This window comes from Silene latifolia, chromosome 8 (genome assembly GCF_048544455.1).
Source record: "Silene latifolia isolate original U9 population chromosome 8, ASM4854445v1, whole genome shotgun sequence".
In the NCBI taxonomy this organism is placed as follows: Eukaryota; Viridiplantae; Streptophyta; class Magnoliopsida; order Caryophyllales; family Caryophyllaceae; genus Silene; species Silene latifolia.
In genome coordinates this window covers 105860175-105871920 of record NC_133533.1, presented here as the reverse complement: position 1 = coordinate 105871920, position 11746 = coordinate 105860175, and the positions used below count along the sequence as shown (strand labels likewise).

The window sequence follows — 11746 nt, the reverse complement described above, 5'->3', positions numbered from 1 at the left end:
CTAATTGACTTTACAAAGAAATAGGAGCATGTGATAAATAATCTTTTAGGTTGTTACGTAAGTTGTTGCTGCTGTTGAGTATTTGTATCCTTAATATACAGAACTAAAAAAATCCAATAGAAATTATATAAACAAATCGTTTATTTGTTATTGATTTTATTTTATTTTTATTCAACCAAAACATTACAAACATTAGCATTTGATAGTGGAAATTCAAATTTATTGAAAGTCTGAAATTACTCATTGCTAGGACATAAAAAAAAAAAAACAGGATGCAAATAACAAAAGACTATACTCGATCAATATCAAACATATGTTTCCAATTTCACTGATATTGTTACTTTTTATTTAGTTGAGTCAAGGCTTTCACATGCGTGTACTCGATCAATATTAAACCTGCACACAAAACATTGCAACAAGTGGTTAATGAAGACTATACTCCTATGTACGAAAAATAAAAATAAAAAAATAAAGACTATACTCGTGCAATCAACAATATAGTGCGAAGCAGGGCTGGTTAAACATTCGGGCTGGGCTGGGCTAACCCTGGGACGGACCGAGCTTTGCTAGACGGACCCGAAATTGGCCCAGGATAGGGTTGGGTCAGGCCGGGCCATGCAGAGATGGACTCAGAACTGCAGGGTCGAGGGGCCGATTTCGAACGGGTTTTGGGAAGGCCTATGGGCTATGTCGGGTCAGGGTTGGGGTGGGGCGGGGCGGGCTACACACGGGCCGGGTAAGAAGTGACCCGAGATGCAACCTACTCCGGGATGGCAGGGTGGGCTTTGAGGTTTGACCAGCCCTACTAGGGACTATTATATAGTGGAGTATGTGTTAGGGGTGAACAAAGATATACGATACGGTTTTGTTATGCATATAGAGTACGGTATACGGTTTTTGTGTTCAATTATACGGATTTTGGTGTATCCGAAATGAGGAATTGAAGGGAGTAGCTCGTACCTTGCTTTTTCGTTACTCAAAATGTCTTGATTTTGTAGTCAAACTGAAGAACACCAAGGTAAAGACCCTCACGTTGATCATCTAGCATTATACTTTCCCCGTTTATGCTATTTACATCATTCTGATCGAAATTAAACGGAATTTCAAAAACAATTTTCCTTGCTACCAAATTTGCAGTTCTCACACTTCTTGCTGGCACTTTAACAGGGTAATTTTCCGTCACCATATTATATTTACGCTCAAGGATTTTTCCCCATTGATAGTCTTTTTCGGCTGCTTCTCCATATCCGTCACTGAATTTCCCGTCTTTATAAACCGGAAATGGGCTTTTAAAAAAGAACTTCGTCTGAGCTTGAATAGAAATAGTTTTGGTCCATTTTCCTGTTTCATACTCGTCGTAGCGCGTGAACTTAACCGTCTCAGTAAGCTCGGAATCGCCTCTGTTGACGATTTCTTTGCTATCTATTACAGCCTCTTTCTCGTCGCTAATGATTCGAAAAGCTTCATATCGAAATTTCTTAACTAGAACTATCCTGTGCTTGATGGGCTCCTCAACCCTCAATCTAGAGGTATCATCTATAGTTCCCCCCATTGCTGAGAAGCAGTCAGTGTAATCAAATGTCGTAAATTTTTTGATGTATGCATGGTGAAAGTAGTTTTTAAGAGCAATTACGTCGATTTCTTCCGTCTTAATCGGCTCAAATTGGCACCTTGGGTTAGTGACACTATTAATACCGTAAGTAATCAAAACCCATTTTTGAAAGATAGAAGGAGCGCCCCAAATCTTTCCATTTATAGCATACTTGAAACCAGTTGAACCGTCGCCAAGATCATCAAGAACCTCAAACATGGTGGCTCTGGCTGTCGAATTAGTCTCGCTACACTTAAGAAACTCGTAGCGACCACCTTCAGGTAACTCTTCCGTGGGTTTCCAGGATATAGGAGCGGGGAGATTATACGTGAGCTCGACTGCCCGGAGGAGTTTACCGTTTTCAGACCTAAATTGGACGTATTTTGGTAGTTTGACTAGGGTTTCTAGGTTAATTATCATGGCCGTAAGGATTTCATTGCCACTAGACCCGTCGTCTACCGCGATGTTTTGGGATTCGTCCTTGGTTATAATGAGATTCTTACCAAGCTGGACATGTAAAAATGTAACGGTAGATCCGACGATGGTGGGTTTAAACAAAGTACATTGCCAATTTGATTTGTCTTTCACGGACTCCGAGCTTGCAACTATTGTTTTTTCGCTGGCGGATTTCCTGTTAAAAAGTACAAAATGTTAACTAAGTCGAGTCCATTAAAAGTAAATACTTTCTTTTTTATTTTAGCGCAAAGATCAAAGAAAAGGGTCGGGATTATATGGGAATTGGGAGTGTTGTAAAACATTATATACGCTTTACTAGGTTAAAACCCGTGCAAAGTTGCACGGGGATATATATAGGCATTGTAAAAAAAAATATATGTTAAATTAATTATGTAGTACTTATTTATAACTCTCCCACATTAAGTTTTCTTCTCACCATAAGATACACTTAGTAAGTACAACCACTAAATATGATTAGAGTGTTTAGTATTAAGGGCTCGCTTGGAATGGAGGTAATTATTAAGGGAGTAATAGAGCTTAAATGAACTAAAAAATTGAGGAAAGTGATGGAAGTTGGAGATAGAAATGAGAGAAGATAGTGTAATAGTTCATCCGTTAGGGGGTAATAATTACCCACCTCCCCCCTCAAGTAATGCATTACCTTCATATGGAGGTAATAGTTCTTCCCTCATCACCTCTTTCCACCCTCCACAACCACCAATCTTCTTCCATTTCTTCTTATTTTAGCTTCTATTACTCTATTAATAATTACTCTCATTTCAAGAATAAGTACCGACAGAAAAAATTTATTAGTCATAGTCTTGTCTCTTGTTTAAGGAAACCATATATAAAAGCAGCTAACTAATTAACTACCTTCGTTTTTTAGTATCATCATATAGCCCGTGAAACTTATATTCAATATTTCTTAACTACACGATATCAATGGCAAAGAAATTGTATAACTGTATTCGAGGTGTTCATAACAATCAAGTGAGTTGACAATAGGTTAATATGAAACCGACTTGACGATTAATATCGTTCACCCTTTTAATACATTACCCTTTATTTATTCGCCACAAACCCAATTTTTAGAATTAAAGTAGATTAGTTCCTTAATATAATATGTACGGAGTATAAGAAAAAAAAAGGTATGAGGATATCTGATTTAGCCACATAGTCTCTCACGCACAGGGAATAAGGTGACTCAGGTGAGCTAAATAGATTTTTTTCTTAACCAAGTATTGCTGCTTCATTATGGTTAAAAGAAATTAAGTAAGAATACTCTTATCTCATTTCAGTGTTCCTGTTTTCTATTTGTTTGAGATTGATCCCTCTTTGAAAGAGATCACAAGGACATCACTGAAGAGATTCTAACCCAAAATTCCTCTACATAAATGCCAGCACACTCATAATTATAATGCACACAAGGACATACATAAAATAAGAGCATGGGATTGGTTTACGTCTCCACATGAAACCTACGACATTTCGAGTCAATGGCCTATGCTCTCTTATGTAGATCAGACCATGAATAATGATATTTGTAATTTATAAATTACTAAGAAGCTAAAACTTTTAGCAAAAGCTCATAGAGATTTAATCAAACAGTATGTGAATTGCATATTTTATTTTATTTTATTTTGACAACAACATATTGCTAATCCGATCAAAATTCCTCAATCCTCAAATTACTATGAAAACCATACTTACAGGGTGTTCGATAGCATTGCAGAACCCTCCTCTGAGAATGATTAAACACTATTACAAAGAGATGCCGAGTATAGACAAATGAATGTTAGTGTATATTAAGCTACCTTGCTCGGACTCATACGGGTGCGTGTCCAAGTGTCAAATTCACTTATTTTATGAAAAACAAATAATTTTTTTTTATATAGATAGATACTTGAAAATTAGGATTCAAAATCATGAAACATATTTTTTTCAAAATGATGCAAATTAACTAATCTACTGCTTATCACTTCTGGAGTTATGGCTCTGTGGGTTTTCATCAACATAATCTATAGAAGCTTATTCCAATTGTGTCCCCACCTAATTAACAATTAACCTGTTTTCAAAGTATTCTAAGTTCATGCAGCTAAATTTTCTGAAGCCCATGATAACTATAATGAAGTCTGTCATCTTTCTAACTCCAGTTTATCATCAGCAATATACACAATTCTCTTATTCGCGTATAACAAACCATATAAAGAAATACTCCCTACGTACCAATCATTTGTTTATCAAGGAATAAAATAGATAAACAAATGAATAGAATGTAAAAGATACTATATACCGATTTTAAAACCATTGAAAGATAGGCCAAAATGTAATTTGAAAAGAGGACTATCTTTTATTTTTCTGAATTAACCGATAAATCATTTGTAAATTGGTGTCCAAAGATGTGTAAAACAGAGAATAAGAACACACCAACAATACGCTCCCTGTGTTTAACTCAATTAGTATCATGACTATTCAACACATAATTGATTAAAACAAAATGAGTAATAACTATCTCAAATGTCATCCAGTGGTAGTTACCAACACGGCTACCAGATTCATAATACGACGACACTAATTCGTAATACGAATAAGCGATTCATATTTTTGATAAAACTATAACCAAACAGCATAATTCGATATTCGAATCTGTAATTTGTGCGAATCAATTCCCGATTCGTAAGGTAATTAAGCGAAACCGGTAACCTTTATTCAAAGAGAAATTACTCAAAGGGATAGAACCAAAAAAATTAGGAAAAGGTTGGGTGGGAGACAACAATGAATTTCAGAAAAAAAATCATAAAGAATATGATAACTTCTAACGGAAGTGGGAAATGGAAATAATACAGAGTAGTATCCAATTGTTTATCTATATGCATCTTTTATTCAACTGTATGAAACATGCCGTGGTGGGGTGTATCATATATGGAAGAACAAAACATAAAACTACATACCAACTTATATGACCATAAACAAATGTATAAACAAATTGATAATTAGTAATTAACAAAAATTATTAAACTGAAATTTACAGAACTACGCACCTCTGTGATTCTGTTTTTGTAATCAATAGCACCGTTGTACATCATGTCTCATTTAATCAATACGGAGTATAATGGATCCGGATATGGAGAGTTTTTCGGTGTGTAGGGGAGGATTCCAGAATATGAAGGGAAGGAGAAGGAACCATGAGTGAGAGAGAAGAGAGCAGCGACAATAGAACAATTAGGGTTAATACAATACAATGTGTGGGAGAGAGAAGATAGCTCGGTATTAGGCAAAATGTTGAGCGGGAAAATTTTTGCTGTGGTGCTGACACGTGGACAGAAGAATGTTTAGTGGTTCTTCTATTATACTTATATATAGATATAGATAGATAGATATATTATACTTATATATAGATATAGATGATGGGTCGTTCGTACCAATTTGGGTTCGTGTTTGTTTCAGGTGCGCGATTATGTGTCAGATGAACAATTCAGTTTAATTTGGATCAATTTAATTGTGTATCATTTTGGATTTGGATAATCTCAAATCTCGTCATTTTGGGTATTTTTAAATACTGTTATTAATTTCATGAAAGTTCAAATGAAATTTGTGTGAGGAGGTTGAACGATTTCGATTTTCTTATCATATTTAAGTCGTTCTATAACCTATTAACCTATTCCTTTCCAACGTATGTGGATGACTGGATGTGGTAATGTAAATAAGAGAAATTTTAGTATACGGAGTATTAGTTTTTGAACAAGCGTTAGCTCTAATGGTAAGAGCTTTTTTATTCTAACCATAAAATTGGGGGTTCGATTCTTACCCGTAACATAAGTGCGTTTATTTAAAAAAAAAAAAACTATACAGTTTTAGATTTTTTTGGTACTTTATTACTCTTATTTAATCTTGTACAATAAAATCCAAATGCATGGAATTCACTTAACAAAGATTCAAAGAAAGTAGGAAGAGGGTTATGAGAGATTACAATCTTATGATCGTCACAAGCAAGACGGTCTGTTCCTACTTGCTAATATGCCAACTAGTTGGATAAGTCTTTAGCATCACAATTCACACTACTCAAGATGATGAGACTTTTAGCGTATTCTAAAAGTTTCCGGAATGTTTTAGAGTTATCCGGAATGTCCTGGAATAATGTAGAAACAACTAGAAGAGTCTAAAAGGATATAGAAGAGTCATGTATATTCTAGGTTTATGTAGAACAACCTAAAACCTTCTAGACATGTAAATAAGTGGTAAGGAACTCTAGAGAGCTCCATGTCTAGGCCACTCTAGAATGTCCTATTCTAGAGTGTTCTTGGGATGTAAAAGGAGGAGGAGGTCTATAAATAGAGGACCTCCCCTCCCATTTCTATGAACCAAGTGTATCCAAAAAAATTCACAAACAAATAATACACAAACTAATTCCTTCAAACTAAACTTCAACTAATCAATTTTCAACTAATCAACTAAACTAACAACTAATCTCCACTCTACTTACTCTACTCCCCCATATACCAACAAGTGGTATCAAGAGCTCTAAAGATCTTAAGGGCAACAAAATAAAACTATGGCTTCCGCATCAAACACTCTTTTACCTGCTCCTCTAGATTTTCTAGATTTATTTGGAGGAGAAAATTATGACCATTGGTGCATTAAAATGAAGCTCTTCTTAAGAGCAAATGCACTATGGGAGATAGTGAAAAATGGTCCTCAAAAACAACAAGAAGGTGTTCCAACCACTGAAACAACCTTAAAGAAAATAAAAGAGGATGAAATAAATGACGCCAAAGCCTTGTGTTTCATCTTTAATACCGTTTCGGAGATCATTTTTCCAAAAATAATGTGGGCTTTTACCGCAAAAGAAGCATGAAATTTACTCCAAAAAGAATTCTATGGTGATGAAAGGATAAGGGCGTTACGCCTTAATGCCTTAAGAAAAAATTTCGAAAAATTGAAAATGGGAGAGAATGAAGACATAAAAACCTACTCTTGGAGATTAATGGAGACAGTTAACCAAATGAAAATATATGGTGAAGATGTCGGGCATACGAGGATTGTGCAGAAAATTCTCGTAACTTTGCCAAAAAAGTTCGACATGATTGTCAATGTTATTGAAGAATCAAGAGATCTATCGAAGCTCACCGTGACAGAGCTAATTGAATCTTTAGATGCCCATGATCAGAAGTTCAAGACTCAAGAATCTTCTTTCGAAAATACATCTTCCCATGAAGTAGCCAGGCATTGGGAGGAAAAGAAGGTAGAAACAAATGTGACTTGGGAGGAAAAGAAGATAGAAACAAATGTGACCTTACTCCCTGATCATCCCCAGCATCCACAAGGTAATGCTGACACAACCAACAACAATGATTCTCCTATTCCTCCATCAACTCCTAAAGCACATTCTCCATCCCCAAATGACAATGTGGAGAATGTTACAGGAGCACAAGGTAAAAGAAATCTATCTGAAATTTATGTAGAATGTTCCTCCATTCAAGATACAGAAGAGTATGAGAGATTCTACTTCACTTTTGAGGAGCCAAAAGATTTCGATGAGGCTTCCAAACACAAGGAGTGGCAAGAACCTATGGAGAAGGAGATAAACATGATAAAGGAGCTGGTTGACAACCAAGAGATCGAAAGGTAATTGGCGTAAAATGGGTCTATAAAAGAAAGTTAAATCCCGACGGTTCAATCAACAAATATAGGGCAAGATTGATGGTTAAAAGATATTCCCAACAAGATGGGATTCACTACGGAGATACATTCGCTCCAGTTGTTCGTCATGCTACCAGCTCGAGGAGGAGACGTACATCGAGCAATCTCCGAGTTTGGCGTTACAAAAGAAAAAAGAAAAAGAAGAGGAATGATAATCAAGCTAAGTGTTACACCAAAAGTCTCAAGGAGGAGTGTTGAAGTATGAGAATTTTAGTGTATTCTAGAAGTTTCCGGAATGTTCTAGACTTATCCGGAATGTCCTGGAATAATGTAGAAACAACTAGAAGGGTCTAGAAAGATATAGAAGAGTCATGTATGTTCTAGGTTTATGTAGAACAACCTAGAACCTTCTAGACATGTAAATAAGTGGTAAGGAACTCTAGAGAGTTCCATGTCTAGGCCACTCTAGAATGTCCTATTTTAGAGTGTTCTTGGGATGTAAAAGAAGGAGGAGGAGCTCTATAAATAGAGGACCTCCCCTCCTATTTCTATGAACCAAGTGTATCCAAAAAAAATTCACAAACAAATAATACACAAACTAATTCCTTTAAACTAAACTTCAACTAATCAACTTTCAACTAATCAACTAAACTAACAACTAATCTCCACTCTACTTACTCTACTCCCCCATACACCAACAAGATTATAAATTCACATTTAAATGTTTATTAATGTTTATTGGTCTGAAGGGACCATGATAAATAGATAAGAATTAAAAAAAAGTACTATTACTCTCTCTTATTCAGTACTCCCTTTATTCCGGTTAATTATTTACCTATTCTTATGGGAAGACATGTTGCCACTCTAAAATTACTAATAGCACTCGTATTTATGAGACAGTAAATAGACATGCCGTAGACTTAGCTTGTATGGTTGTAACAATGTAAACATTAACAAAAAGTATGATGGGATTATCATTTCCCTTTATTTAATTTATAGGTGTTTAACTCATTTGTTTACTTTTTTAATTTGAGAATGTTTTTCATGAGTTATTTGATCATCGAACTCATCTTGATCCACTTGTTAGTCTACAATTATACTCCCTCTTATTCACTATAATCTTCCCTATTTCCCTTTTCGGATTATTCGGGTTTTCTTCCCTATTTCCTCTTTTGGGTTGATTTATGTGGTCTAAATTCAATTGTATGTGGGTAGTGTGTTTTGTGTGGTCCAAATTAACTTTCTTATTTCTTGTGCAAAAAAGAAAGGGGAAGAATCTATATATATATATATAAAAGAGAGTTTTTTTCGAGCAATCTGAGAGCGTCCACATCATCAAAAATCAATTTAGGAAAGTATAATTTTTGATGTAAAAAATAAAGTGGAAAATCTTTTAATTATTATAATATGTATATTTTCTAAATTATATTCAAGTGATATTTCCAATTTTTATATCAAACTTTTACATTTCATTTGGCAAAAAAATATCGCTAAAAAAATTATGAAAATAATATAATTAGCTTTGTGGTAAAAAATGCTATTATTAGAGTATAAATTTCATATTATTTGCACATATTAAAGATGATGTACTTCTTAATATGTAAAATTGTGTAATTTTTAGTATGTTTTGTCCCACATTGGAAAATAACGTAGGTGTGGTGAACATATTACATATAAATAGTAGAATTGTCTCACATCGAAAGATTAGTATAAGGTGATGTGATCCTATGATTATAAATAGGAGGCATATTTGGAACTTATGTATCCACCCAAAATTTGTTGAGTCTCATAAATATTGTTTTAAAGAGCACTTAAGATTTTCTATCATTATCTACGATATGATATAAAAAATAAAGTGGAAATCGTTGGGAAATACCCGGAAAGAGTTAAGAACATGAACATGAAAATCAAAAAATACAAAACTAAAGGTTTTACTAATGGTAGTCTCCTGACACAGTACAAAACTAAAGATTTTACTAATGGTTGTCTTCTGAATGCAGTAATAAAGCGCTAATGAGTCGTTATATGTACGATGTAGAGATCCCTATCGAATTAATGATCGAGACTAAGTGGTTTTACCTTTAAAGAAAAATAATATGTATACAGTAGTGGTTTTTTTAAGAAGAGACATGTAATTCTTGGTATGTTATATCTTTCACATTGAAAAATAATGTAAGTTGGATGAACATACTACGTCTAAATAATTAAATTATGTATCTCACATCGAAAGAATAGTATACGCTAGAGTGATTCTATAAATATAAATATGTGGAATCCTTGAAACTTAGGTATTAACCCAAATTTTTTTTATATAAAAAATATGTACTTTTTAGCATGTTATATATCCCATATTGAAAAATAATGTAGGTGTGGTGAATATATTATGTATAAATAATAGAACTGTCTCATATATATATATTTTCTATATTATATTAAAGTGATGTTTATAATTTTGATATAAAAACTTTATATTTCATTTGACAAAAAAGTATCGTATGAAAATTATATAATTAGATTGTGACAAAAAAATGTTATCATTAGATTGTAGATTTTATTGTAATTTCTCATTATTAAATCGGGTTGATGTCAAAGTAGGTGCAAAAAAAATGGTGTATTTAGTATGTTATTATTCCTACATTGAAAAGTAATGTAAGTGTGGTGAATATACTATATATAAATATTAGAATTGTCCCACATCGGAAGATTACCATAAGGCAGAGTGATCTTATGATTATAAATAGAAGTCATAACCCAAATTTTTTTGATTCTCTTAAGTATTGTCAGAGAGAGCTCTTAAAAGAGTTTGTATTACTGTCTCTAGAATAATGATCTCTAACCTAAGTTAATCTTTGGAAAATCTTTTACTTATTATATATAATATATACTCCGTATTTCTTATTTTATATTCAAGTGGGTATTCTGGGAAAGAAAAAGGTAAACACATGGGTACCATTTGTAGAAACTTAAAATTAGGGGTACCATGTGTAATCTATCAAAGTTCAAGTTTACCATGAGAAATTTCCAATATTATAATGATATAGTTAATTAAATTTTTATTTAAAAAAGAGAGAAATATGTACCAATAAAACAATAAAGGGGATATTATTTTTTTAATTTTTATTTTATTGTCACGCTATCAAACTTAACGTCCATTTAACAGCCTTTATATTAGGGGATACCATGGGCAAAAAAAAAATGGAACCTCAAGGGTACCATAGGCAGATTCTTAAAAGTAGGGGTAACATGGAAAATCTGACCAAATTAAGGGGTACCACGGAAAATTTCCGTATCTCAATTATGAAAAAAAAAAATTGATGAACAACAAAATACAAATATTAATGGAGAGTACTTCATCATATTATTAAATTTAAATATAACTATTAGATATAATGATTAGCATTTGTCCGTATTCGGTATTCGGGATCTGTTGGATGTCGAACTAAGTGCCAAAAAAATAGTTTAATTCTGAGTATGATATTTGTCCCACATTGAAAAACAATGCAGGTTTGATGAATATATATACAATTTATAAATAGTAGAATTGTCCCACATCAGAAAAATAATCCAATTTTGGTGAATATATTACTTATAAATAGTAGAATTGTACCACACCAAAAGATTAGTATAAGGTGGAGTGGTTATATGATTATAAATAAGTTAACCCACGTATATATTAATCCTTTATTTTTTTAATAATATGTAAACAAATCATTAGACATAGTCTCACATAGAATATAAATATTAAACCCTTATAACTTTTTTTTTGCATTATAAATAAGTTAATTACCCCGTTGCAACGCACGGGCATTCAAACTAAGTTAATGTCGAACATTATTAATGGAGAGTACTTGATCATATTATTAAATTTAAATATAAATATTAGATATAATGAGTAGCAACTGTCCGTATTCAGTATTCGGGATCTGGTTGGATGTCGAACTAAGTGCAAAAAAAATGGTCTAATTCTGAGTATGATATTTGTCCCACTCTGAAAAACAATGCAGGTTTGATGAATATATACTACGTATAAATAGTTAAATTGTCCCACATCAGAAAAAT

At 33.3% G+C, this 11746-nt stretch overlaps 1 protein-coding gene across 1 annotated transcript; it reads right to left on the bottom strand.

The window, feature by feature from the left end:
- Window positions 1–212: 212 nt before the first annotated feature.
- On the bottom strand, window positions 213–5284 carry LOC141595821 (uncharacterized). Its single transcript, XM_074415784.1, has 3 exons — window positions 5089–5284; window positions 961–2222; window positions 213–396 (listed from the first exon to the last, which is right to left on the bottom strand). Exon 2 carries the CDS (start codon window positions 2009–2011, stop codon window positions 977–979), a length of 1035 nt encoding a protein of 344 aa, XP_074271885.1. The 5' UTR covers window positions 2012–2222; window positions 5089–5284; the 3' UTR covers window positions 213–396; window positions 961–976.
- Window positions 5285–11746: the final 6462 nt, after the last annotated feature.